At 48.7% G+C, this 24,487-nt stretch overlaps 9 protein-coding genes across 9 annotated transcripts; 8 read left to right on the top strand and 1 right to left on the bottom strand.

Moving 5' to 3' along the window:
- Positions 1 to 42: 42 nt before the first annotated feature.
- On the top strand, positions 43 to 1,270 carry EI90DRAFT_2937593 (voltage-dependent ion-selective channel; the record flags this gene model as incomplete). The annotated part of the gene is made up of 6 exons (XM_039055180.1): positions 43 to 75; positions 144 to 518; positions 603 to 883; positions 949 to 1,003; positions 1,066 to 1,091; positions 1,159 to 1,270. The coding sequence occupies 6 exons, from the start codon at positions 43 to 45 to the stop codon at positions 1,268 to 1,270; spliced, it is 882 nt and encodes a 293-aa protein (XP_038910773.1).
- A 671-nt stretch (positions 1,271 to 1,941) lies between these two features.
- EI90DRAFT_3078347 (uncharacterized protein) lies at positions 1,942 to 2,838 on the top strand. The gene is made up of 4 exons (XM_039061771.1): positions 1,942 to 2,170; positions 2,238 to 2,302; positions 2,333 to 2,529; positions 2,586 to 2,838. Exons 1-4 carry the CDS (start codon positions 2,036 to 2,038, stop codon positions 2,771 to 2,773), a joined length of 585 nt encoding a protein of 194 aa, XP_038910772.1. The 5' UTR covers positions 1,942 to 2,035; the 3' UTR covers positions 2,774 to 2,838.
- Positions 2,839 to 4,696: 1,858 nt separating this feature from the next.
- On the top strand, positions 4,697 to 5,955 carry EI90DRAFT_3020142 (uncharacterized protein; the record flags this gene model as incomplete). The annotated part of the gene is made up of 6 exons (XM_039057477.1): positions 4,697 to 4,774; positions 5,133 to 5,204; positions 5,328 to 5,385; positions 5,449 to 5,570; positions 5,610 to 5,736; positions 5,864 to 5,955. 6 exons carry the CDS (start codon positions 4,697 to 4,699, stop codon positions 5,953 to 5,955), a joined length of 549 nt encoding a protein of 182 aa, XP_038910771.1.
- Positions 5,956 to 8,101: 2,146 nt separating this feature from the next.
- EI90DRAFT_2486440 (uncharacterized protein) lies at positions 8,102 to 9,561 on the top strand. Its single transcript, XM_039053110.1, has 6 exons — positions 8,102 to 8,118; positions 8,480 to 8,600; positions 8,674 to 8,835; positions 8,884 to 8,906; positions 8,968 to 8,981; positions 9,041 to 9,561. The coding sequence occupies exons 2-6, from the start codon at positions 8,511 to 8,513 to the stop codon at positions 9,262 to 9,264; spliced, it is 513 nt and encodes a 170-aa protein (XP_038910770.1). The 5' UTR covers positions 8,102 to 8,118; positions 8,480 to 8,510; the 3' UTR covers positions 9,265 to 9,561.
- A 309-nt stretch (positions 9,562 to 9,870) lies between these two features.
- Positions 9,871 to 10,563, top strand: EI90DRAFT_3078339 (uncharacterized protein). The gene is made up of 2 exons (XM_039061770.1): positions 9,871 to 10,029; positions 10,089 to 10,563. Exons 1-2 carry the CDS (start codon positions 9,954 to 9,956, stop codon positions 10,520 to 10,522), a joined length of 510 nt encoding a protein of 169 aa, XP_038910769.1. The 5' UTR covers positions 9,871 to 9,953; the 3' UTR covers positions 10,523 to 10,563.
- A 197-nt stretch (positions 10,564 to 10,760) lies between these two features.
- Positions 10,761 to 11,727, bottom strand: EI90DRAFT_2937654 (mitochondrial carrier; the record flags this gene model as incomplete). The annotated part of the gene is made up of 4 exons (XM_039055184.1): positions 10,761 to 10,940; positions 10,998 to 11,186; positions 11,233 to 11,510; positions 11,571 to 11,727. Coding segments are annotated over 4 exons (804 nt in total), but the record flags the coding sequence as incomplete, so codon positions are not given.
- A 588-nt stretch (positions 11,728 to 12,315) lies between these two features.
- Positions 12,316 to 15,726, top strand: EI90DRAFT_2977748 (FAD dependent oxidoreductase-domain-containing protein). Its single transcript, XM_039055920.1, has 7 exons — positions 12,316 to 13,092; positions 13,168 to 13,512; positions 13,591 to 13,769; positions 13,822 to 14,442; positions 14,496 to 14,631; positions 14,695 to 15,323; positions 15,378 to 15,726. The coding sequence occupies exons 1-7, from the start codon at positions 12,741 to 12,743 to the stop codon at positions 15,489 to 15,491; spliced, it is 2,376 nt and encodes a 791-aa protein (XP_038910767.1). The 5' UTR covers positions 12,316 to 12,740; the 3' UTR covers positions 15,492 to 15,726.
- Positions 15,727 to 16,141: 415 nt separating this feature from the next.
- On the top strand, positions 16,142 to 18,394 carry EI90DRAFT_3157794 (uncharacterized protein; the record flags this gene model as incomplete). The annotated part of the gene is made up of 6 exons (XM_039066139.1): positions 16,142 to 16,207; positions 16,284 to 16,407; positions 16,479 to 17,320; positions 17,379 to 17,564; positions 17,623 to 17,979; positions 18,037 to 18,394. The coding sequence occupies 6 exons, from the start codon at positions 16,142 to 16,144 to the stop codon at positions 18,118 to 18,120; spliced, it is 1,659 nt and encodes a 552-aa protein (XP_038910766.1). The 3' UTR covers positions 18,121 to 18,394.
- Positions 18,395 to 18,556: 162 nt separating this feature from the next.
- On the top strand, positions 18,557 to 21,013 carry EI90DRAFT_2937578 (uncharacterized protein; the record flags this gene model as incomplete). The annotated part of the gene is made up of 11 exons (XM_039055179.1): positions 18,557 to 18,832; positions 18,898 to 19,224; positions 19,274 to 19,338; positions 19,387 to 19,524; positions 19,586 to 19,660; positions 19,711 to 19,942; positions 20,068 to 20,361; positions 20,424 to 20,471; positions 20,532 to 20,648; positions 20,703 to 20,867; positions 20,924 to 21,013. The coding sequence occupies 11 exons, from the start codon at positions 18,557 to 18,559 to the stop codon at positions 21,011 to 21,013; spliced, it is 1,827 nt and encodes a 608-aa protein (XP_038910765.1).
- Between the last annotated feature and the right edge of the window lie 3,474 nt (positions 21,014 to 24,487).

Below are 24,487 nucleotides of genomic sequence, written 5' to 3'. Positions count from 1 at the left end.
ACTCCAGATTCTTATTTGTTTTAGAGCTATTCACGTTGAAAAATGGCCGCTCAACCTGTTCCACCAAATTGGAAGGTTTGTTCCCACCCACCTCTTTGAAACAAAATTGCTTATCTTCGACCCCCCCCCCTTCATCTACTTAGGATCTCGGCAAGAGTTCTAATGACCTCTTGACGAAAGACTTTCCTGTTTTCGGAACTAGCTTGGAGGTCAAGACGAAGACTCCTTCCGGTGTTACGTTCAAAGTCGCTGGAACCCGTGATGCTCGCTCGTCGCTCATCACTGGTGACATCGAGGCCAAGTATGCAGTACCTAAGAAAGGTCTTACGTTCACTAAGACCTGGACCACTGCCAACGTCCTCCGTGCTCAACTCGAACTCGAAAATCAAATTGCCGAGGGTCTGAAGATTGATGTTACAAGCTCGCTTGCCCCTGAGAAGGGAGATAGGACCGCACTCATCACTACGATCTACAAGCAGCCCGGCGTTCACTCTCGTGCCTTCCTTGACGTTTTCAAGGTACTTTCACACTCGATTTTTTTTTCTTGCCACCTTCTCAACCTCACGCCATCTTACAACATCTCACTCCTTCATTTCTTTTAGGGTCCCACGGTCACTGCTGACACTGTCATCGGCCGTGATGGCTTCCTAGTTGGTGGAGAGACATCGTACGATGTCACCCAGGGCACTTTAACCAAGTACGCTGCGGCCGTCGGTTATAGTGCCCCTGATTACGCTGTCGCCCTTCATGCCCTGGGCAATGGCAAGACGTTCTCTGCAAGCTACTATCACCGAGTTAACAGGGATGTTGAGGCTGGTGCTAAAGCTGTGTACGACACCAAGTCCACGGCTAACGGCATCGCACTCGAAGTTGGTGCTAAGGCGTGAGTGGGGGAGGGGATTTGTTCCTTACACACTTAATGGTATTCAACGGTCTTTTCTTTGACAGCTACCTTGACCCTGCCGCCTTCGTCAAGGCGAAGATCAATAATGCCGGTATTCTGGTAAGATAACATATTTCCACATTAAAATTCAAACACACGACCGACCTCATCGTACTTTTTAGGTCCTCGGATACACCCAGACCCTTCGGTATGAGTTTAATGTGCACCCCAACATAAATATTGTTTTACTTACGCATTGTGTTGACGTTCTGTAGCCCGGGAGTCAAAGCATCATTCGGCTTAGCGCTCGACACACAACGACTTAGCGATGCAACGCCAGGTCCATCCGCGCACAAAATCGGGGCGAGCTTCACGTTTGAGGGTTAAAGGGATGGAAGGAGATCTTAGAGCACTTAATTCCTGACTTTTGCCTCTAAAACGTACATTAAAGAATCAACAATGTGTTGAGAAGGACAGCATCTATTGATACGAATTGAACTTGAACCCCCGTTGTCCCCCTGAGTAACCGCACAGTCGACCTTGTGGTCGGCGAACCAGGACTCATTACGGCTCCTGGCCACCATGAGTCCTCCGACCCCAAGATTGACTGACTAGCAAAGAGGGAGTGTTAGATTAGTGAAGCAGATGGGTAATATTATATATATATGTGCGCAGGACGCACGTACATGCATTAATGGCTCGCTGGAGTACATTAGAGACGTAAAAGATATCGATCCCGATTCATGAGCAGATATCGAAGGGTCTCCCCGTGAACAACGGCTTCGAGAGCCACCGGCACGGATCTAGTCTGCGAGTATCCAATCAGGAACCACTCGATTGTATTCGTGTAGTGCAGGAATTATAACCCATAATGGGTTGACACACTGCGTGACGTGTGCCAAGAAATACCAAAATGTTAATTTTCACGACCAACTAGCAGAGAAGCCACTCTGGTTTGCTCGGCGGCGGAACGCCACAACACTCGCAATTCTCCCGCAACCCTTCAAATCGTTACGTGTTCCAATCTGAATCTGGTAGCTTGACTTTGATTGCCTAATTCTGGTATCCTGCATGATGCTGGATACGTAGTACAAAATTAAACGTTGAAATTCGGTTCTGAACACTATAATTTACGCGCCGCGCTCAAGTCGGATGCAACCAGCTTTGACCTCACCATCACCATCACTAGCTATGACATTGCTAGCTATGACGATCTCATCGTGTCGCACACAAGACGTGAACAACGACCAAGTGAGCATGACCTTGTGGCCGGCGAACCAACATTTGGTAAGTCCGATTTTGGTTGGATGCGATGGTTTCGTATGGACGTTGTCTGACACACATCTCGCAAAAAGCCTCCCCCCGGAGTTCGATCTTCCGGCAGTGCGCGCGTGTGCTCCTGCGCCTGCGCCTGCTCCTGCTACGCCTGCTCCCGCTGCTCCTTCCCCTGCTGCTCCTGCTCCTGCTCCGGCCGTCTCGTCGACTTCTGAGTTGCCGAAAGATGCCTGTTCGCCTGGGGTCCGTACGCGAGCGCGGGCCAAGAGGGAATCGATGGTGGCTCCATTGCCGAAGCCGCGCTTTTTTTCTGGGATTTCAAAGGAAAAGGGACGCGCCTCGGGCTCGGGGAGCAGCTCGAAGGCACCGAGGTATGTGGTTTCGGTCCGCTGAAGCTCTAATCGTACTGATCCGCATCTGGCTGCAGGTCGAATCGCGGGGCGAGGCAACCGTCCACCGTCCTCAAATGCATCTCGAACCAGCATCATGTCCGGCATCCAAGAAGGCCTCTGGACGATGCAAGTACGAGCCAATGGAATGATCAATCGATGTCCAAAATCTTGTTATGTAACACTCAGCGGGGATACTCAACTGGGGAAGATCTCACACTTGTAACATTGTAACCGCACAGCGGTATGAGTAGCTAGACTAATAACATGATGAGACAAAACTGATAAAGGAAAAATACGCGCGTAAGCGCTACATGTGGAGCACAGTCAACGGTGAACATATCAGCCTAGTCAGCCACCTAATGACGGCCTATAGAGGGGGGGCCGTTTGGCCTTCAAATGGGCCTAAAAGGGGGTATTTACTAGTGGATGTCCTGGACATCCTGGTGAAGACTGATCCATTCACCAGGACATCCCCAGGACGTCCTAGGATGTCCTAGGATGTCCTGGGATGATTCTATAATTCAATCAAATTCAATCAAATGCTTCTGTGATTCAATCAAATTTGTATTATTCAGGGTAGACATTCAAAACATAATGCCGCAATTGAATCTGATTTCCCATGACAATCCTCAGGCTGCTCAACTGTCTGTGCACAATGCTGGCCACTGTCTGAAGGGGTGTCAACACTGTTTCCCACGTCCCCAACACACTTTACGCAGATGGATAGCCCCTTTGAACAGCTTCCAGAATATATATTTTGAGACTGAATTGACCAATAAATCATCGAGAAAAACGCAAAATACTTTTTTGGACACGAGTCTTTGGGATATCAGTGACCCGGGAATTTCGATGACTTCGAGACTGTCAGTGAAATTTAGTGGCCCAAGCACTATCCCAAAGACTCGCATCCAAAAAAGTATTTTGCATTTTTCTCAATAACTTGCTTGTCAATTTAGTCTCAAATTATATATTCTGGAAGCTATTTGAAGGGGTTATCCAACTACGCAAAGTGTGTTGACACCGTGGGAAACAGTCTGGACACCCCTCCGGACAATGACCAGCACTGTGCACAGACATGAGGTGGACAGCCACACTAACCCAAAAGACTCGCGTCCAAAAAAGTATTTTGCGTTTTTCTCGATGATTTATTGGTCAATTCAGTCTCAAAATATATATTCTGGAAGCTGTTCAAAGGGGCTATCCATCTGCGTAAAGTGTGTTGGGGACGTGGGAAACAGTGTTGACACCCCTTCAGACAGTGGCCAGCATTGTGCACAGACATTGAGTTGGACAGCCACACTAACCCAAAGACTCGCGTCCAAAAAGTATTTTGTGTTTTTCTCGATAATTTATTGGTCAATTCAGTCTCAAAATATATATTCTGGAAGCTATTCAAAGGGGCTATCTATCTGTGTAAAGTGTGTTGGGGCCGTGGGAAACAGTGCTGACACTCCTTCAGACAGTGACCAGTATTGTGCACAGACATTAAATAAGTTGGACAGCCACCATCAAAAGACTCGTGTCCAAAAAAGTATTTTGCGTTTTTCTCAATAATTTATTGGTCAATTCAGTCTCAAAATATATATTCTGGAAGCTATTCAAAGGGGCTATTCAACTATGTAAAGTGTGTTCAGACCGTGGGAAACAGTGTTGACATCCCTCTAGACAGTGGTCAGCATGCGCACAGACCATGGGATGGACGAGTATGGCATTCCGGGACAATTTGCAACCATTGAATCAAACTGAATTAGGACATCTGAGGACGTTTGCAACAAATGAATGGCCAGGATGTCCTAGGATGTTTATAGTGAAAAAGGCCTTTTAGGCCCCATGCAAACGTCCTGAGGTCCCCCCTATAAAGGCCCACATAGTGGTTGTCCAAGGTGGAACATATCAGTAACTGATAACGCGTACCGACACGTCGTCATGGCTTGTTTATCCAACACAAAACTTGGTTGCAGACTCAAATGACAAAACGTACGCGACGCGACCTGCTAGATTTTAGTCGCTGTTTGTGCTCGGGTCTCTTCCCATGCATCTACAACGTCCCGCGAACTCATCATCTATCTCTCTGCCTCTTTCCGCTTAGGTCACGTTGTTTAAGTATCACTTTAGCGGTATCTCTCTTCTCACGTCCGACGCTGGCATGGCGAAGTGGCCTTCAAGTTGTCTTGTGGGTGTTGGCATGATCGAACTGCGACTGGCCAGGTCGCCATACTCCACGGTTCGTTTTTATGTCATCGTTGCACGTCTCGGGTTGGATGTTGGCTGATAATCCTCGGCGCGTTTCACGTCGACCATTCGACCGTCCCTGCTCACCAATGAGTTTGCCTTCATGCCATGTCAATGGCGCTATCAGTCTCGATTCCCCAGTGCACAGTGATGCCTGGAGCTTAACATTGAGGCGTCGCCCATGTGTTCATCGGATCTCAGTAACTGTTCAAACTATGCCAGCCATTAATGACATCTTGTTATCAGCTTCGTAGCGCCTACCGGCAGCTGTCTAAACGCCCCATGCTGAATTTACCCGTGGACCTCCATGATAATGTTGCGATCATAAAGTGTACCAACAAATTGAGAAGGATTGGAATATTGGTTTCAGCGCCGATATGAGCGAACACTTGGTGTGCAGGAAGGGGCCGGTTAGAACGACAGTGAGTGTAACAGCCAACAAAAAGCGTAGAGATGTAGCCTTGTGTGGCGATGATATCGTTGTGGTTCGTGATTCTCCAACTCCTCTCCTTGTTTGATGATGACGTTGAATCGTTGTGACATAGGACGATTGCCCAGCACAGGCCAAGGGACTGCTTGCATGGGTGTGGACAGGACCCATCGGTGCCATTACTTCTGGGCTTCCCTGAATTGAGGACGCTGCGAATGAAGATCTCATTGGTAAAGGCTCAGCCAATTGCTTGTCGGAAGTGTTGAGGATTAGCGCGCCAGCTTCCAGCCAGCGGCCAGGGCTTCAGCGACGAGAAGCAGAGTTCCAGGCGACGCGTACTCGTGGCCTGAAGTGTTATGTGTGTGGACAATCGAGTTGTTTTGTCGGATGGTTTCAGTCTTATTATACCGAAGACACAGATCGCACCTGCCCGCCCGCCGCTCCCAGCATGGGAGTAAGGCAGCAGAGATCGAGGACGTACGGCACAATAGTTGTTAAGCGATGGCTGGATGTGAGACCTTTGGGTAAGTTCAGTGCATTGGCGATGCGGTAACTCATAAGTTCCACAGATATACCAAGGACTCCGCTCCTAGACACCGCGAGATTGGACTTGCACGCCGAGCAACACAATTATGACCGGCCTCTCTTTAGTGTGCCCTCAGACTGGGTACGAGTCTGCACTTTCATGCGGCGAGGATTTGCCGGTCACGGACAAACGATCGATCGTTGTCACCTATATATAAGCCATGCCTCATCGACTCGCAAACTGCTAAATGGATCGCTGCGGTTCGTTTTTTTTTTTCCCACTCCCATCTCCAACGATTTCAATGCCAGAATGGAAAGAGAGAGACGATGGAAAAAAGAAATAAAATCAAAACGAATAGTTAGTTGTTTACTTCGCTGTTTCTTTTGGTACCCCAGTAGTCTTCGCGATACATATGTACGTAGTTGGGGTTTGTCTTGGGAAATGCGAGTTCCCAGTACTTTGCTGTTTCTATCTCCTTGAAATGTTTTCACATGAGAGAGTCGGGCGAGGCGCAGCAAGCAAAAAATTACGCGCTTAAAATTTACTACAATTGCGTGTTGTCCGAAAAAATACAAATCTGTATCAATACATTATAACTCAATGCAACACAATACAACGGCCAAAACGGATCGGTGGCAATGCAAGTCTTGCGTTGATTACTTGATGTTGCAACAGCCACCCAGCGTTGCAACGGGATCATTGAGTTTAAATGCATTGCAACGTGACCACAGGGCAATAGCCCAAAAGAAATGTAGATATTCTAGTCCTTCAGGGATTCGAACAGACAACCCTACATACTAGGGGATATGAATACCTATTACACATACCCATTATATTGAAACGGCAATACAGTCTATAGTAACACAGCGCAATCCTACCACTCGGCCAGCGAGCCCAGGCATATGGGGTAGACCCTCAGGTTTTATATGAATGTCTATTCAATGATCAAGTACCCCAACGAAGTGCCTATAATTGTATTGTAGCGGAGTCATCCGAACTATTATTATATTGCTCCCGACTCATTATCTGTGCACATTGCTGGCTGCTGTCCAGAGGGGTGTCAAGACTGTTTCCCATGGTCTAGCCACACTTTACATAGCTGGATAGCCCCATTGAATAGCTTCCAGAATATAATTGACCAATAAATTATGCGAAATTGGCTGTCCAACTCACTGTCCGTGCGCAATGCTGGCCACTGTCCAGAGGGGTGTCAGGACTGTTTCCCACGGTGTCCACGCACTTTACACCAATGGATAGCCCATCTGAATAGCTTCCAAAATATATAATTTGGGACTAAATTGACAAGTAAATTATTGAGAAAAACGCAAAATACTTTTTCAGACGCGAGTCTTTGGGATAACTCAATGTCTGTGCTCATGCTGACCACTGTCTAAAGGGGTGTCAGGACTGTTTCCCACGCGCGTTACATCGATGAATAGCCCATTTGAATAGCTATAATTTGGGACTAGTAAATTATTGAGAAAAGTACATTCTGGACTGCAAGTGAGCCGCTGAAGTGCCATATTTGGATCATCGCATTTACAGCAGACCTTCCCCTCAGAACTAACGGAATAATCGTTGGGTAATCTAGATATACAATGAGTAGAAATAAAGAGCAAGTAACTGAAGCAATAAGTAATGCGCGAGAACTGAGGGAAAATGAAACTAATTCAAATGTTTGAATATAGTATGCGGCCATCACGGATAAGTCCGAAATAGCCAAAATAAGAAAGAGAAGCGTGACTTGTTCCCACAAGTCACATGGCCTAACCGAGTAATTCGGTCAGCCCAAACCTTCCAGCAATGTCTGGAAGGGGTCGCACTAGTGCCTAAAGGCACTGTATGCGCTGCCCTCCAACAAGGACTCTTGTCTGAGTCTGACTGAGCTCACACTACATAGTCTTTCTTTTCTAAATGCCGACATTATTAACTCAGCTGTAGTTGACACTATACAAATTACTATTATGATCTAATGGTTAAGGTCCATGTATATACAAAGGAATGAATCGAGGGAAATCTACCTAAGGTAACTCCTGTGCGGACTTGCACGCTTAGTAAAATCCTCACATGCGTCCCGGATATCTCCGGTGACTACAGATATTGCAAACCCGGACTAAAAATATTTATGTAGCACATCGGTTGTTTATTGGCATGCAAGTATAAGTGCCATTTATGCCATGTGAAGTCCCATTGTAACAGTGCACCCAAGCATTGAGATGTGTTGCAATGCATTGCAACGCGTCGCAACGAATATCACGTGACGTTGCGGATTTGTAACTTTTCCGACAGTTGTTACGATGGTACATTCCCAATCTAGAATGTTTGTGCCCGGTATCGATATCTTGAGCGCTTGTAGTTACATAAACTCGTTCGTTCAAACGTAAGACACCTAGTCGTGAGTACGTACTCGCAGCGTATTCCTCTTTCGTTATTCCAATCTCAGTTCGAAACACGATCATTTCTCTACACACTATGGCTTCCTCTAACTTCAGTGAGTTTCTTTGCAACTCTTCCACTTCAACCTCTCAACCATGCGTGCAGGTTTGTTACTCTGGGGGTGAATAGTCTATCTATGCAGGCCAGCACGAGCGCCAGGCTCGACACTGGACCGATTCGAGACAGATGTCTTCGGGGTGCACCCGGTGTGAGAATTGTCGTGGAACTCGCATCTAGTGTCTTTGTTACTTCCCACTTCGCAAAAGGATTCACCGATTGACGCTGACCGCTACACTGTCTCCAAGTGTGCTCAATCTCCATCTTAGCTTCACTCAAATGTTAAACATGACTCAGTCTCCACACCACTCAGACAACTCAAGCCTGATCGATCAACCCGGAACACATCACTGGCACCCATGTTTCAAAGTGAATGCGTCCTCACTTCCCAAGGAGCTTCCTGTTTAAAAGTTGATGCCAGCACGCGCTGTGTCCTACATAGGCTGGTCCTACGCAGTTATCCACAATGTTCGGGGCACGTCATTTCAGAACGCGTCTTGCTCTCTACAACGCACCACTACACCCTCCAGAGGACAAACTGGTCCCATTCCTTACCAATGATTTACAACGAACCTCAAATGGTATCGTTCACACTTTATCAATTGTAAGCATTTTGAGTGTCTCGTTTCCCTCGATTCCAACACTCATCGAGATAAATTTCGTCCATTGCATCTGGTCAGGCCCAAACAGTTCTCATGTATGCATCTGTGCTGATGCTTCTGGTGGCTGCTCTAAGCGTCGTCATTACTTGCGAGTCATATCCCGTTACATTGTCGTGTGATTTCTTACTCCCTTCCCCTTTGCTACAGACTATCGCTGCCCCCTCTGTAATCCGTGGAGTTACAATTACTCCTTCTCTGATACTCGTGCTTCTGCCCTCGGCACACCATGTTCCGAATGTCGGGGTGGCGAGTTGGGTGGTTGCGATGCTCGGAAAGGCATGATGCGAAACTGGCTTCCGGCGGCCAACGCAAAACACAAGGCATTGTGGCCCCCTGGTGGCTGCCTTCTTCACCCACCATTTTTTGCCTGACCTTTTAACTCGCTGCCATGTATACTGCCTTCGCTCTGCAAAGCTTATCTGGGGACGACCGGGTGTCCCGCGGCCCTACACTTGTTATGCTCTCCCATGTGTCGTAGAACTCTTGGAATGTCACTGCCCTACTCTCCACACCAGCCTGGTACAGAGAATGACTGAGATCGAGACGTTGAGACCGGTCAAATTCGAATGGCGTCAAGCAACTAACACAGCTGACTGACACGGAACAATCAGCTTGCTATGGTTTAATCCAAAAAACCGATTTCAATATGCGTCGCTCATGTCTGCTGGACTCTTTCCACTCAAATCCTTGATATTCATGTCGGCATTTTGGTTCTTTTCGCGGCCGTCAGTTCGTCGTTGCAAAAGGGAAACCTCTTGCTCGGTCCCCTCCGCATGTGGTGCATGACACATGAGTAAACCTCGGATTCAGGTTGCTTCTTCCCCGCGCAACTGCAGTCTAAACCAAAACTAGACTACGACGATTCGAGTATATATAATACCTCAGTCCCAAGCAAATACCTTGTACCTTTTGATCCTCGTCACTTTACTTCTGCCTCCAAGTCCTCCACGCCCAACCGACAAATATGTACATACCTTCGAATGAACCGTGGGCAAACCCCAAAGTTGCCGCCATCGCCTCACTTTACATTGAAGGCCACGTCAAGCGTAAGGATACTTTTATGGATAATCCTCAACCTATTCCCATGGATAGTGGAATAGGCTACAAGTATAGTGGTGTCGTCATTGCGGCAGTGTGTGAGTAACCTTCACTCGTGCATACAAGACACGCTTACAAAGACTACCACATCCTTCAGTAGGCGTCGTGCTAGTCATTGCACTCTTGTGGATATGTTATACCAAACACATATTCTTGTGCCTTCGTGAATGCTGCTGCGGATCTTCGGATACCGACCGTCCTTCATACCCTCGTTTCTACTCAGGTACTTCATTGAGCAGCTTCTGGTGGGCAACACCGCCTCCAAACCCACCATCCGTTGAGCAGCCCAAACCTCAAGAGAACATGGCAATTCCACGCCAATATCAGCCGACACGCCGACCCCCCAGTTCGTCTCATGATAATCCCGATACCGCTCCCCCTCCATATCAACCACCCACCCCTCCGCGAGCCCTGGTCCCCCGGCGAACTACTAGCCATGATAGCTTACCAAACATAACCGAGGACGAAACTGTTGATCCCGCAAATATCCCTCTTCCACACACTCCAGTTCCTCGATCTCCACATCCCTAAAGCACGCTAGCTGGATTCCATCAGTACGAGCCTACAACATTCTGTAGCACAACACCCCATTTCAATTCGATTATGTTTTTGTCCCACCGCGACTCGGATTTTTTTTCCTACCTTCGCTTTGCGGCGTATGAATGGATCGCTGTATTGATCTTATCCTGGGTGATTTATTATAATGTATTTTCGATGGGGGACCACGAAATAGGCCCCCTCTATGTTGTGCGTAACAATCCAGTCTTGCTTATAACCCCCTCGCGAGCTTCGAGGATACCGCAAGCTCATACACGCCCAAAAACACTGCTCCACCAGCAGATATCCAAAACGTGCGAGGTACGACTCCGGCGAAGAGCGCGCCCACACCTTCAACACGATAAATACTCCGGAATCTGTGGGTGATTGAAGGAATTTCGCTCCTGTCTGCCTACGATAGATCATCGGGAATCCAAATTTCTAAAAAAAAAAATTCAATTGGACTTACCCTCATGTCAAGCATGACACGGGTTTTGAGGACATCCAGTGGTGTGGTGAGAGCAGCAGCAACACCCCCAGCAACGGATCCGCAAAGGGATGCTTCGTAAGCATGAAGCACTCGCTTACCGGGCAAGCGCTCTCTTAACGAGCGCTTTAGGTATTCGTAAAGCGGGAATTGCAGTGATGTGAAAGGAATCTGAATGATGAGAAGAATCAACCCCAGTTGTGGTACTCAAGTGGACGGAACGAGCCTCCCGCATGATGGTGATTCCAAAACCACGGTATAGGCCAGCGACTCCATCGGCACGCATCACATTCATGAACGTATCAAATGATGACGCTGCGACGCCGTATGTGGAAGTTTGCGTTCTTGACTTGACAACCTCTGTCGGGACACGGACAAGACACGCAGCGCATTCCCCCATCGAGGCGGCAAAAACATGAGCCAGAGGAGAAGGATGTGAGATAGGGGAAGGAAGATTGTGTTTTAAATAATCATATGTCGTGAAGAACACGGCAGCTTTAACAGAGGAAATACTCAATGGTAAACAATACAACGATCGTTAATATTGCAGCTAACCTCCCGGTGCACTCCCAACGATGACACTCCCAATCCCACGATAGACCCCCCTAAATCCACCGGCTGCCAGAAATCCTTGGGAAGATTGCAGTCGTGTTTTGACTGTGTCAATTGGAAAAAAGAGCAAGTCTACGGAAGTGCCTGCTGCCGCGCCTGCCTGACGCACCCTCAGTTAAGTATAACCTTCCATTCAATCAGGTTTGGACGCACAAACAGTGACTGCAGGAAGCTAGGCACTTCAGCGCCTCCAGCATCCATCTAATCGACGCCTCTGTGGGAACGGCAATTCCCGGAGCAACGATCTACACGTGTCACGCATGTCACGGTCCATCGATTTTGGCTCTCGATCTCGATACATCCATTTCCCCTGTCCTCCAGCCAGAATCCTCAGCAAGCGCTCGGAGACTGCACCCCATCCATTCGAGCCCCCGAGTACTGTCAGCCTCACAACACATTCAAATTGAGGGAAACAGATAAAAGGCGGGAGGACGTTGCAGGCGAAGGATGGCACCATCGGGCCTCCTAGAGCAAAGACCTCCTGGACCCGAAAGAACCAGGAGAAGGGTCTGGAATCGACCCGGCGTTTATAATTGATTAATTTTTTGATAGTACTTAACTACTGGATACTGGCCGTGCCATAGCGGCTATCCGAGTTTTTACGATGTTCTCGTGTATTACTGAACCTATAATATAATGTGCATGCTTGCGCCTGTGCGTGGATGTGTCAGGAAGTCATGCATGGAAGGTACTATAACGGACGCAAACCACCGTCGACTCGGCGCGGGCCAGATCTATATATCCCTCACGACGATAAACCACACTCCCACGGTTTCCAGCGATTGCCGGACCTTGCCCACAACCTCTTCGCCATCCGCTTTACTCTCCGTACGTACCGTGACTTGGGATTCGGATACCCTCGTGATAATTAAACATTTCGGGCATTTTCTGGTCACAAAATCTCATGCCTGTTAACCCAACTTCAATTCATTGTCGAGCCGAGTTTTCACACGGCATATCAGCGGTGGCGGGATCAACGTCTGCCTAACGGAACGTCCATTCTCCTGCCCACAGGCTAGAGCTCTTTATAACTCCAATACTTGTTCTTTAACTCCTTTTCGCCCGTCGACGATCTTATAGTAGTCCTCTGGAACTGCTGTTTCGACGTGATAAATGGCTCCAGTTTTGATGTTGACGCGGAAACGCGCGTTAGGGATCGCGGCGGGAACGATCGTATTAGGTACAGGATGGCAACTCTATTCCGTGAATAAGCCTGTGTTTCCTCCTCCTCCACCTGGTGGCAGACCACCACCTCCCTGGACTCCACCTTCCAGGCAGAAAATGTTGAGTAGTTTGAGAGCGAATGTACCGGTAAGGGCATTGGAGGAGGACGTAGAATCAAAAGGGGACGAGGAGTTTGATTTGCTAATTGTTGGTGGAGGAGCTACAGGCTCCGGAGTTGCCGTTGATGCTGCTTCGAGAGGTCTTAAGGTTGCACTTGTCGAGAGGGATGATTTTAGTTCTGGTGAGCTCGATCTGCTCATGTCCATACTCTAGTGAATCTTGATTGCGCATTCTTCGGCTCTTCGAAACATTGTAGGTACATCATCAAAATCCACCAAGCTTGTTCATGGCGGTGTTCGATATCTTCAAAAAGCTGTTCTCGAACTCGACTATGAGCAATACAAACTCGTCAGAGAAGCGTTGCATGAACGCCGAATCTTCCTCCAGACAGCACCGTATCTTTCCCATATGCTTCCTATCATGCTGCCGCTGTATAAATGGTGGCAATTACCCTATTATTGGGCTGGGTGTAAAGCATATGATTTCTTGGCTGGCGGTGAGAATATGGAGTCTAGCTATGTCATGACAAAAGGAAAGGCTCTCGAAGCGTTTCCTATGCTTAAGAGTGAAGGTTTGGTTGGTGCGCTGGTTTATTATGACGGTGAGCACGGTATCCGGTTACATCGTTTTCTCGTGCCTACGGACCTACTTCTGACTGAGATTCTTTCGTAAATGCCAGGTCAACACAATGACGCGCGAATGAACGTGTCATTAATCATGACGGCGGTCCAACATGGTGCCACAGTCATTAATCACGTCGAAGCGACCGAATTACACAAGAATGAAGCAACTGGCAAGCTGAATGGTGCACGCGTTCGAGACCGTTTAACAGGTGAAGAGATCAACGTTCGGGCAAAGGTAAGCGTGTTTCCGTTGATTCCTCATGATGTTTACGATCAGCACTTCATAGGGAATCATTAATGCCACTGGTCCCTTCAGTGACTCGCTTCTCCAAATGGATGCAGCCATCTCCGGCCTGACTCCACCCAAGCCTATTGTCGCCCCTTCTTCCGGCGTACACGTCACTTTACCGAATTACTATTCCCCTCGTAAGATGGGCCTTCTCGACCCTGCCACAAGTGATGGGCGGGTAATCTTCTTCTTACCATGGCAAGGAAACACCATTGCCGGTACGACCGATACTCCCACGAGCGTGACGGATATGCCCATACCACGCGAGGAAGAAATTGAATGGATCTTGGAAGAAATTAAACGATACTTGTCACCCGATATTCGAGTTCGAAGAGGGGATGTTCTTTCAGCGTGGAGTGGTTTACGACCTCTTATACGGGATCCTAATTCATCGAACAGCAAGGACCTCGTGCGGAACCATTTGATCACAGTCTCGGGATCTGGGTTGATCACCATTGCTGGTGGGAAGTGGACAACATACAGGGCCATGGCGCAAGAGACTGTCGATAAAGCGGCGGAAGTGTTTGGCTTTGATGTTGGATCGAGTATTACGGAGCGGGTAAGGCTTGTTGGAAGCGAAAATTGGAGTAAGAACATGTTTATTGGGTTGGTTCAGCGGGTGAGTGCGATCTTGCATTTTTTTTCGTGCTTCTTGAAGATTCTTCTTGTTAGTATGGTCTGGAAACGGAGGTGGCTAAGCATCTCTCTGATAATTATGGAGACCGTGCCTGGGCTGTAGCTTCTATGGCGGAGTCAGCAGGTCGTAGATGGCCTCTGCATGGCATCAGACTAAATCCCAACTATCCCTGTGCGTTTCTTTTTCGTTTGTTTTCTGACAAGAACAACACAACATAATAATCATATTCCGCAGACATCGAGGCTGAGATTTATTATGCTGTTCGGAATGAATATGCTCAAACAGCAGTCGACTTCATCGGACGTCGGTCACGGCTAGCTTTCCTCAATGCAGCAGCAGCGCTTGATGCCCTTCCTCGTGTGATTGATATTATGGGGAATGAGCTTGGATGGAATGCGAATAGAAGGAAGAAGGAATGGGTTGATGCGAGGGAGTATCTCGTCACTATGGGATTGCCACCCCCTTCTCCGGGGGAGATTGAGAAGGCAGATTTGGATGTGAGAGGCAGAGGATGGTATGATCTCACGCTTGGAGGGACACGAGGCGGCGGGGGGTTCCTCGGCAGGTTTACACGACTTGGAAGTGGAATCGGAGAAGCGGATCATTCGTCTTTGTTGCATTCGAGAGCACACTTCTCGCTGGATGAATTGGAGGCGTTGCGTCTAGCTTGGGTTGCTCGTGGTGGTGACGAGGAAACAGGAGCTGGGATCCGACCTACCGACGTCGTTGAGATTTCCCGCGGGGAGGCCAAGTTTATTGCTCCGAGCGGGAAGGCTGTTGAGTTGAAAGACGTGGTCAGTGCAATGGTTAGCGCGGGGATTGAAAAGGCGAAGAACTCACTGAGCTTCGATGAGTTCGTGGATGTGAGTGGCTCTTCCATATACATGCCCGGGCATTGATGGTTGTTTCTTTTCCAGACTGCAGCAAGCATGAAAGACACGCTCACTGCCAAGCGCAAAGGAGTCAAACTCTCTGCACGAGATGCGGAGCGGAGAGTCATCCCCGTCGAGAAGAGTGGAGGAGGCCTTTAAAATGAACTGTCCAGCATTCCTCTTTTGCCACATGCGCACTCTGCTCATTTTCATCCATTTTGAGCTGGAGCTTGAGGCACAATTTTGCCCATTCGTCTTCGTTCTGCTTGCTATTGACGGACCCAAAGGACCACATTCACCCCAAGGATGGAATGTTGTATCGTAGTTCTGTACATATGTGGATTATGCATCTAACAGTGCTCTAATTGCCTATGTAGTAACGACATCTTTTGGCCATTATTCTCAGCTGAACACGGGCTCGGGGTCGGAAGGGAGGAGTGTGTACACAGACCATTCATGTCGAATTTCTTATTAAACAGGTCTTACCCCTCTGAAATCCTTGGGTGCCTTTTACCCAGTATAACTGAGGGAGGGTAGGCGGGCATATATTGCAGGTTTTGCATGTGCAGGCGTTGTGGCGAATTCAGAAATTGAATAAGTTCAACGGACACTCTACAAAGTTTCCTCGCATATTAATAGGGTGATAGACCTGTCTTTGCTAATTCCTGTGCACCACAAATGTGCTTGAGATGAGGCTGGGGTGAAAGTTGGGACAAGTGAATTCGGTGGGTTTTGTTGTCCATTGTTGATATCGGGTCTCCTCGCGAAAATTCATCCTTGCCGCAAACGCCAACTATTTTGCGACGACCATGACGGCCCCGACGCATATCCTTTTCGAATCCTCTAGTGGATATGCGCTCTTCTCGTCAAGGAAAGTTGAAGAGATTGGGTCCAAGGCATGACTTGTCTTTTGTTTCTTTCAAACTTGCTTATATGCGCTCCGCACTCTAGCATGCAGATGTCCAAAACTCCATTCGGGATGCCTTCAAGTTCGGGAAGATGGTCGAGCTACGGTCTTTCGCGCCTTTCAAAACGGCTGCTCACGCATTAGAAAATGCTAATGACATTTCAGAAGGTTCGCTTATTTTGGCAGTTTTATTCATGAAATGCCACTGACTAGTGCTTGGAAATCGGGGTTATTTCTAGGCATTGTGAATGACTACTTGAAGGAACTTCTTGAACTCAATCTTTTGAAGTCGAAATCAAATGAGCCCATAGTCTTGGGTGTTTCTGATAAAAACCTTGCTTCGTCACTCAGTGCTACTCTCGGCATCAACTGCGATACATCCCCCCGTTCTCTTGAGCTCATTCGAGGCATACGTCTTCACGCAGAAAGACTTCTCCGGGGTTTGCAAGCGGGAGACCTCGCAAAAGCTCAGCTGGGTCTTGGTCACGCCTATTCGCGGGGGAAAGTCAAGTTCAACGTCCACCGTGCCGACAATATGATCATCCAAGCTATCTCGCTTCTTGACCAGCTCGACAAAGACGTCAACACGTTTCATATGCGTATCAGGGAATGGTATGGATATACCTTCCCTGAACTTGCCAAGATTGTGCCCGACAGCTTGTCGTATGCTCGTGCCGTCCGCTTCATCGGGTCCAAGTCGACATTAAATGAGTCGAAGCTTGATGATTTGACGGACATTCTTGGGGGCGACGCGACATTGGCCAAGAACATTTTGGATGCTGCTCGCACAAGCATGGGGTCAGACTTGAACGAGATTGACGCCATCAACATCAATCATTTCGCGGAGCGGACTATTGGCCTTGCGGAGTACCGTCATGAGTTGGTCGTTTACTTGTCCGAGAAGATGCACGCTGTTGCACCAAGCTTGTCGGCTCTTCTTGGCGAGCGGCTTGGGGCGCGTTTGATTTCGCATGCTGGCTCGCTGACCAACTTGAGCAAGTACCCGGCGAGTACAGTTCAGATTCTTGGGGCAGAAAAGGCACTCTTCCGTGCCTTGAAGACTAAAGGCAAAACTCCCAAGGTTCGCCATTAAATTTTTTTGAAGGGTAGATTCACTTAGATATCTCTATTCATTTCAGTTTGGTCTTCTTTATCACTCTCCTTTCATCTCTCGAGCCAAGGCCAATCACAAGGGTCGCATCTCCCGCTTACTTGCGAACAAGTGTTCGATAGCATCTCGTATCGACTGCTTCTCTGAGAAGCCGACAATTAAGTTCGGTGACGCTCTCCGGCAACAAGTTGAGGAGCGTCTCCAGTTCTACGAGGTCAGTGACAGACACAATTCTTGTTCCCTCCACTTTCCGCTAATGATGCTATGCTTAGTCTGGGGTACCACCGTCAAAGAACTCAGATGTGATGCAGCAGGTGCTGAAAGAAATTGGTGAGGATGAGGAAAGTGACACGGAGATGGCCGAACCAGAACCTCCAAAGGTAAATGGGAAAGGAAAAAAGGGAAAGGAGAAGGCTGAGAAGAAAAAGAAAAAGCGGGATAGCGATGGTCATGAGAGACCCGAGAAGAAAAGGGGCAAGGAGGGTTCTGAGAAGAAGGATGAGGAGAGTCCTGTGAAGAAGCGGAAACGCGAAGAGGTTGAGGAAGAAAATGAGCCGTCACCGAAAAAATTGTCAAAGGACGAGAAAAAGGCCGCCAAACGGGCCGAAAAGGCAGCAGCCAATGCGGAGGTGTGTTATCCATTTGACAAATTGTTTGCAATACATGACTGACGTTGGTGTATACAGCCATCTCCTGAAAAGAAGAAGCACAAAAAAGATAAGGATGGGGAGCGGGAGTCAAAGAAGCGACGAAAGAGCGAAACTGCATAACTTTTTTTCACCCGGTTTGCTGTCTTTGTTTAGCTCTTGGCTTTTGCTGTATATTGCATATTATTGTGCTTCCTCTTTTAATCATGAAGATGCTTGCTTTTGACGATGGAATGCAATTGTGCAACTGGATGATGATGACAGCCATTCCATCCCCGTGGCAGCGGGGCTATCCGTTCGATCCACCGTGGCATAGGGAAGCATCGTTAGGAGCCGCTGGTTGATGTAACTGGGGGTGCATTCGACATCGACCCCTGAGTGACAAGCTTATGGCGGGACTGACTCAGTATCCGTTCCGATCATTTTCAGCCCGGGACCAACCGGTTACCTTGTCGCCCTACGTGTCTCAACATAGGTAGGTTCGAGGTATTGTCCATCCTTACCAGGCTTATACTTCTATCGGGAACGCATCGCCCGTCGTACGACTGGCGAAGGCTCAATGCACGAAGACAGCCCGAAGATCTATAAGTCTCACCTTCGCTACGAGGACGTGCCTGTAAATAGTGCCTATCAGCTCCTGTTCGAACACCCCACCATCGATGTGCCTGATTCACACACGGTGTACATCGATGCTCTGACTGGAGTCTCAAGGACTCGTGGCCAGCATATTGTCCGATCTAAGAGGCTTGCTACTGCGCTGGTGACTAGTCCTTCCAAAGGTGGCTTGGGATTGACTAGAAATGAGAGGGTTGGCATCCTTGCTGAGAACTGCATGGTGAGCCACAATTACAATAACTAGTTGTACCATAATCCTAATTGGGCCTTTCCCTCCTCCCATAGGATTACAGTGTTATTGTTCACGCGTGTCTCTATGCTGGCATCCCCTTTGTCATGCTGAACATCAATGCGACAATGGATGAGCTCGTTCACGCGGTCGATTTGGTCACTCCGTCCCGGGTGTTTATCACCAAATCTCTTCTTGGACGCCACATTAAATATTTGAAGTCCACAATGACATTTTCTGGAGTTGCATTCTCCAGTAGTGGGCTCGGAGGGCCCGACCAGATCGTTGAGTTGAAGGATGGACGAGATTTGGATGCTTTGCTTGTCGATACAATCTCCATGCAGACTCTACTAATGTGCAATGTAAAGAGGAACGATATAGCGGTAGGCGAAACAAATGCGATGATGATGTGAATATGCTGATGTAGAGAAGTATATGATTTTTTCGAGTGGCACCACCGGGATGCCAAAGGCGGTAATGATTAGTCATGGGAATGTGTACGTCCACTCTTGTAGCCTGTTTCTAGTCCTAATAACATATCGCAGGATGTCTTCCATGCTGCAGGGTAGGGCCGCAATGCAAGTCGTGTTGAAAGCCCTGGGGATATCGTCCCCGCAAGGGGTTCCATGCCTGGCCACTCTACCAATGTATCACACATACGGATTTTTCAGCACCTGCTTGAGGTATTTGAGCTTTGCTCATTGTGAGCAACCACGAAGGGAATGCTTATTATGTTATTGACAGTAACCACGCTACAGTCAACACCTACGTCATCCTCCCTCGCTGGGAGGTCGGGGAGGCTCTGCGAGCCATAGAAAAGTCAGGAAAATCCCTTACCTCAGTAGCTGTCTATTTGACCCAGTCAGTAGGTATAAGATTCAGACAGCCCTACTGGTTCCGACAATGATACGGCAGTTGGTAAATGCACTGCTGTTGAAAGAGAACGACTCAAGCTCCCTCCGGGGTGCTTTAGGAACCCTCACAAGTGTGGTTTCAGCTTCTGCGGCTTTGTCGCCCGAGCTAGTGAAAGAGTTTTACAAGATCCTAGAGAGGCCGTCAAATGAGCATATCGCCACGAACGTCTCTGTAGGTTCGGTAAGTGTGGAACACTCGCCCTCGAGCCCTTGCCTACTCAACCTGTTCTTTGTTAACAGTATTTTGGAGCATCCGAAGCGGTAAGACACCGACATTGCCGGATTCATTCCCCCCCTCATTATACTCAACAGACAGTTTCAATTGCTTCGCCAGCATTCAGAGCCCCAAAGTTGGCACCGCCTGGGTTCTTGACCACAAGTGCATTGACTCTTGTTGCGAACACAGAGGCTGTCCTCCGTCATGATAGTGATGGTCCCGGGCGATCGAGTGAACAGTTACCACGAGGATTCTCTGTTGGGGAGTTATGTATCCGGGGGCCGAACATCGCTCTTGGGTACTGGAACAACAAGCTCGCTACGCAGGAGACGTTTCGAGTGACAGTGCCTGGTGTCGAAGGGAATGACTGGCTCCGAACCGGTGATCTGGTGAGCGGCTGCAGTATTTCAGGCCTGCTTTTTTGTCCTTCCACTCACTTGATCTGCCAAAGTTCATTGCGGACCAAGATGGTAGTTTGTGGTTCGTTGAAAGGATCAAGGTCTGTCTTTAGATGTCTCCCTCTGAACATCATACCAATATCCCATCCACTTCCACCTAGGACGTCATGAAGATATCAGGATCACAAGTTTCTCCCCAAGAAATTGAGGAAACTATACTAAAGCATTGCCGGGAGATTGTAAATGATGTTTGTGTCATTGGGGTCAACCCAGCCTCTGTTTTAGCGGCATCACTGGCAAACGGTCCACTTGAGCATGCAGAGAGAGTCAAGAGGTCAGCTGCGGCTGAGGAATTGGTTCCGCGTGCCTGGGTCGTACCTTCTCTCAAAGGGAGGGCCATTGGCAAGGAGAAGTGTGCACAGGTTATCGATTCTGTGGTTCGTGAACGCCTAAGCAAGATTAAATGGATAGTGGGCGGGATAGAGTTCATCAGTGAGGTGAGTGGCGTAAGTGCATGATCCCACAGAGAACTGGCTCAGGATGTTATGTTTAGGTGCCTAAGAATAGTGTCGGAAAGACGATGCGGCGTCCTCTGCGAACCCAGTTCGAGGCCCAATATCCTCCTAAGGCAGCTCGCCTCTGAGATATTCTCACGTGCTCCTTGCTGGGGTCCTGCCTTGGAGGAATTGTTAATTTCGTTCGATACGTTATGTAGTGGATGTTATGGCAGTGATGAATTCCCCTCGATCGCTGATTGAAAATGGCTTTGCAAGTATACGTACTTTTGCAACCAGATGTTGAGGTCTGTTTGCAGCCGGACCGGCCGAAGTGATCACTTGTCGCGGCGCAGCATCGACAAGGGCTCCTTAGCTACGAACGTACATCGCAAGGGCTATACATAGAGTCGAGAAGGCATAGAGGCTGGTTCTGCCTGACATATCGTGCATTGAACGAGGAAGTACCTGACCTGTCGCTCCTAGCCGCGTCGTACATTCCGAATATGGCAGAGAAAGCTGATGGCATGTTACCTTGCTTGCAAGGTCACTTCCAAACCCACAATTGCGTGGGAAAAAATGTGTTTATATTACATTTACTTCTCATGTGATTCCCAATAGCATGCGACCATTCAACGAAATTATGTATCATTGTGTTATGGTCGTCCCCCCTCGCCATCATCGTACCTGAAGTTCTCGGGTGTTTAGTGCATCGGTATAACCCAGTTAAGTATTAACCCGCGCCCGATGCCCTCGCTGCTTCCCAAGTAGTATTTGCCGGCATGTTCAACTTTTCGAAGCATATGTACTTGAGTCCGCCCGCTTCAAGGCTTCGTCCACAGGTCATGTACCAGCCATGGGCTGGCAATAATGGAAGACAACCCCGGTACTCACTTCACAAATGGCAACATCGACCCTCACTTTACAAATGAGGACTTCGTGACTGCAAGTTCTCTGTCTTTGTCGGGCACCATAGTGCACTTGAGCGACATCCAACCCAAGTGGGCAAGATGGTGGGTAACGAAGCGAAACTTATGAAGTGAGTTACCGAAAAAAATTGCTGCAATGTCAAAGTGCACATGCTGCTATCGGCAACTTCCCATGCACCGCATGTGTCACATAACAGACTTTGCAGACTTTGCAGACTTTGCACACATTGCACACATCACACATCAGGCTCTTTTGTATTGGGAACCTGCAATTGAAATTACTGTATTGTAGCGAACCCTGACTCATTGTCTGTGCACATTGCTTGCTGCTGTCCAGAAGGGTGTCAAGACTGTTTCCCATGGTCTAGACACACTTTACATAGTTGGATAGCCCCATTGAATAGCTTCCAGAATATATGATTTGAGACTAAGTTGACCAATAAATTGTTGAGAAAAATGCAAAATGCTTTTTTGGACACGAGTCTGCAAATACTTGTGGCTGTCCAAACTCACTGTCCATGCCAGACTCCTTCCCAGTCACTCACATGATTTCTCCAAGGTTTAGCTGTGTTAGACACTGGTCCGGGGTCGGCACCGAGGGTTGCCGTTGCAGGCCGCGATGGCCGCGATGCCTCAAACAAGGCCCGAGGGTAGGGCATTCGGCCTCAGCAACTCTAAAGGGAGTGCTGTGCCCCCTAGCTGTCTCTTGGCCCTCATTTCAGACTCACTGGGGTTGCCTTGTTGGGGTCAGGACTTAGGGGTCATGGTCACATCGATATTAGAGCTAAAGTACTATACAGGATATATATATGAAGGCAGAATGAATTGAAGCGGACCCGGGCCGAAGGCCGAAGGGTCTGGAAGCAAAAGGGAACAAGGAGCGGGGTTGGCCGCACAGCGGCCGGCAATGACCGAGGGTCAAAACAAACAATAACAGATAAATAAAGGAAGGAGCGTAGGGCCGCGATAGCGGCGATGGTATCATAGCGGTGCCGGACTTGGAGTTGGGCTGGAGTCGGGTGCGGGAATGGTAGCAGCCCTGTAGGGGCCGAGTGGGCGGGGTAGAGGAGTCATGCTGGGCACGGTGCAGGAGGTGGACTCAGGGCGGGAAGGTTGGTGTGGCTGTGGGGGAGTCTGTCAGGGTTCAGCACCCTGCCTTAGGGTGCCCCGGACTCCCCACCTACTTTACCCCCTTTTATTCTTTGACTGTTGCCTTGTTGTTGCCTTTGTGTGTTGTGTACACGCGCGCACACGGGATAGCGTGGGAACTTTCTGAGTGAGCAGCTCGCCTAGAATGTTCCCACAGGTCACAGCCACAGTTCTGGGCAAGCAACTTGCCCAGAACGTTCCCACGCTTACTGGGCACTGCCACCTGGATGTTCCCTCCGGGTCACACTACACAACTCTAGGAGCTGTATAGTTGTGGGCATGTGACCCATTCCTTTATATAGCAACCATGCGGGGAGATGAGACCTTTACCCTTCTTCTCATCTCATGCCCCGCATAGGCAAGTGTATATTATCTTTCCTTTTACTATACATCTCATGCCCCGCATAGTGTGAGGACAGGTTAGATGGGGGTTGAGGTCAGGGAGCCTCCGAGTCTGAGGCCGGGCCCTGACAGAGTCAGCCAGGTGCAGGGGAGCCTAGGGGCAAGCGGGGGAGTGAGCAGGGAGTCCTCATGGAGGATAGGGCTGAGGTCAGGGCTTGCGCTCACGCCCGCATAGCGGGAATGGGCTCGGGCAGCATCAGGACGGGCGGGGAACGGGCCGGAATGCATGGCCATGACAAACTGCAACTTATGTTGCCTCCGAAATCTGTTGAGCGACTGGTACAACTTGCAACATGTGATGTTCCCACGCTAAGTTGTAATGAGTTGTACATAGGCTGCAGAATATAATTTTTAGTATTTACACATGCAGTCATTACACCCAACCCAACCTGTGGAGACCAAGGGAGCACATCTGTTAGAACCGGGCAGGAACAGACGACTCCGGAGTGGAATCGGAGACTTAGCGTGGAGGGACCTTGGCCTCAGCGACTCAAGCGGAGCGCTGTGCCATTGCTGTTTGTCCATTTGGTCCTTAATTTCACAGTAGGTGAGCAGGAAGTCTCTAGGGGGCATTTCAGGTCGATTTCGGACTAAACCAAAACGAGTATGTACAAGCGCCGATATATATAATGGAAGGGGCAAAAGCACAAGGAAAACAAAGGGTAACCGAATTGGAACGAAGACGTCTGAACAGGAACAAAGGGTAGAGGGAGCGGAGCGGTACCGAAGGTCATAAGGCAGGACCTGTGATACGTTGAAAGAGGGCTCGCGGCTCTCTATGCCGACTAAGCTCGTGGGGCCAAACTCCCTAAACTCCTACTTTCTTGACTGAACTTCGCTATGCTCGATCCTTAACTCCGGTGTGGGTTCTCCGGGATTCCGCAAGGTCCGGGCTCAACTAATCTACTACCCACTCGTTGTGGGCTAGACAGTTGCCCTTATTCCTACTGTTGGAATTCCACACACTCACACCCTCTCTAGCGTGTCCTAGCACCTTAGAGAAAATGGGGAGGGGAGAACTTCTATTCCAGAATCTGGTATGTACAGGATATAAGGAACAATTATTTTTAGAATAATTGATGGGAAATATTGGTACCATATGGCACCTGCATACCTTATTAGGCGAAATAATAAAAAGGGTAA

Source organism: Cantharellus anzutake (genome assembly GCF_015039405.1).
Source record: "Cantharellus anzutake strain C23 chromosome Unknown EI90scaffold_74, whole genome shotgun sequence".
NCBI lineage: Eukaryota > Fungi > Basidiomycota > Agaricomycetes > Cantharellales > Hydnaceae > Cantharellus > Cantharellus anzutake.
Note: the sequence above shows the minus strand (reverse complement) of the source record. Positions and strands in the feature narration are given on the sequence as shown.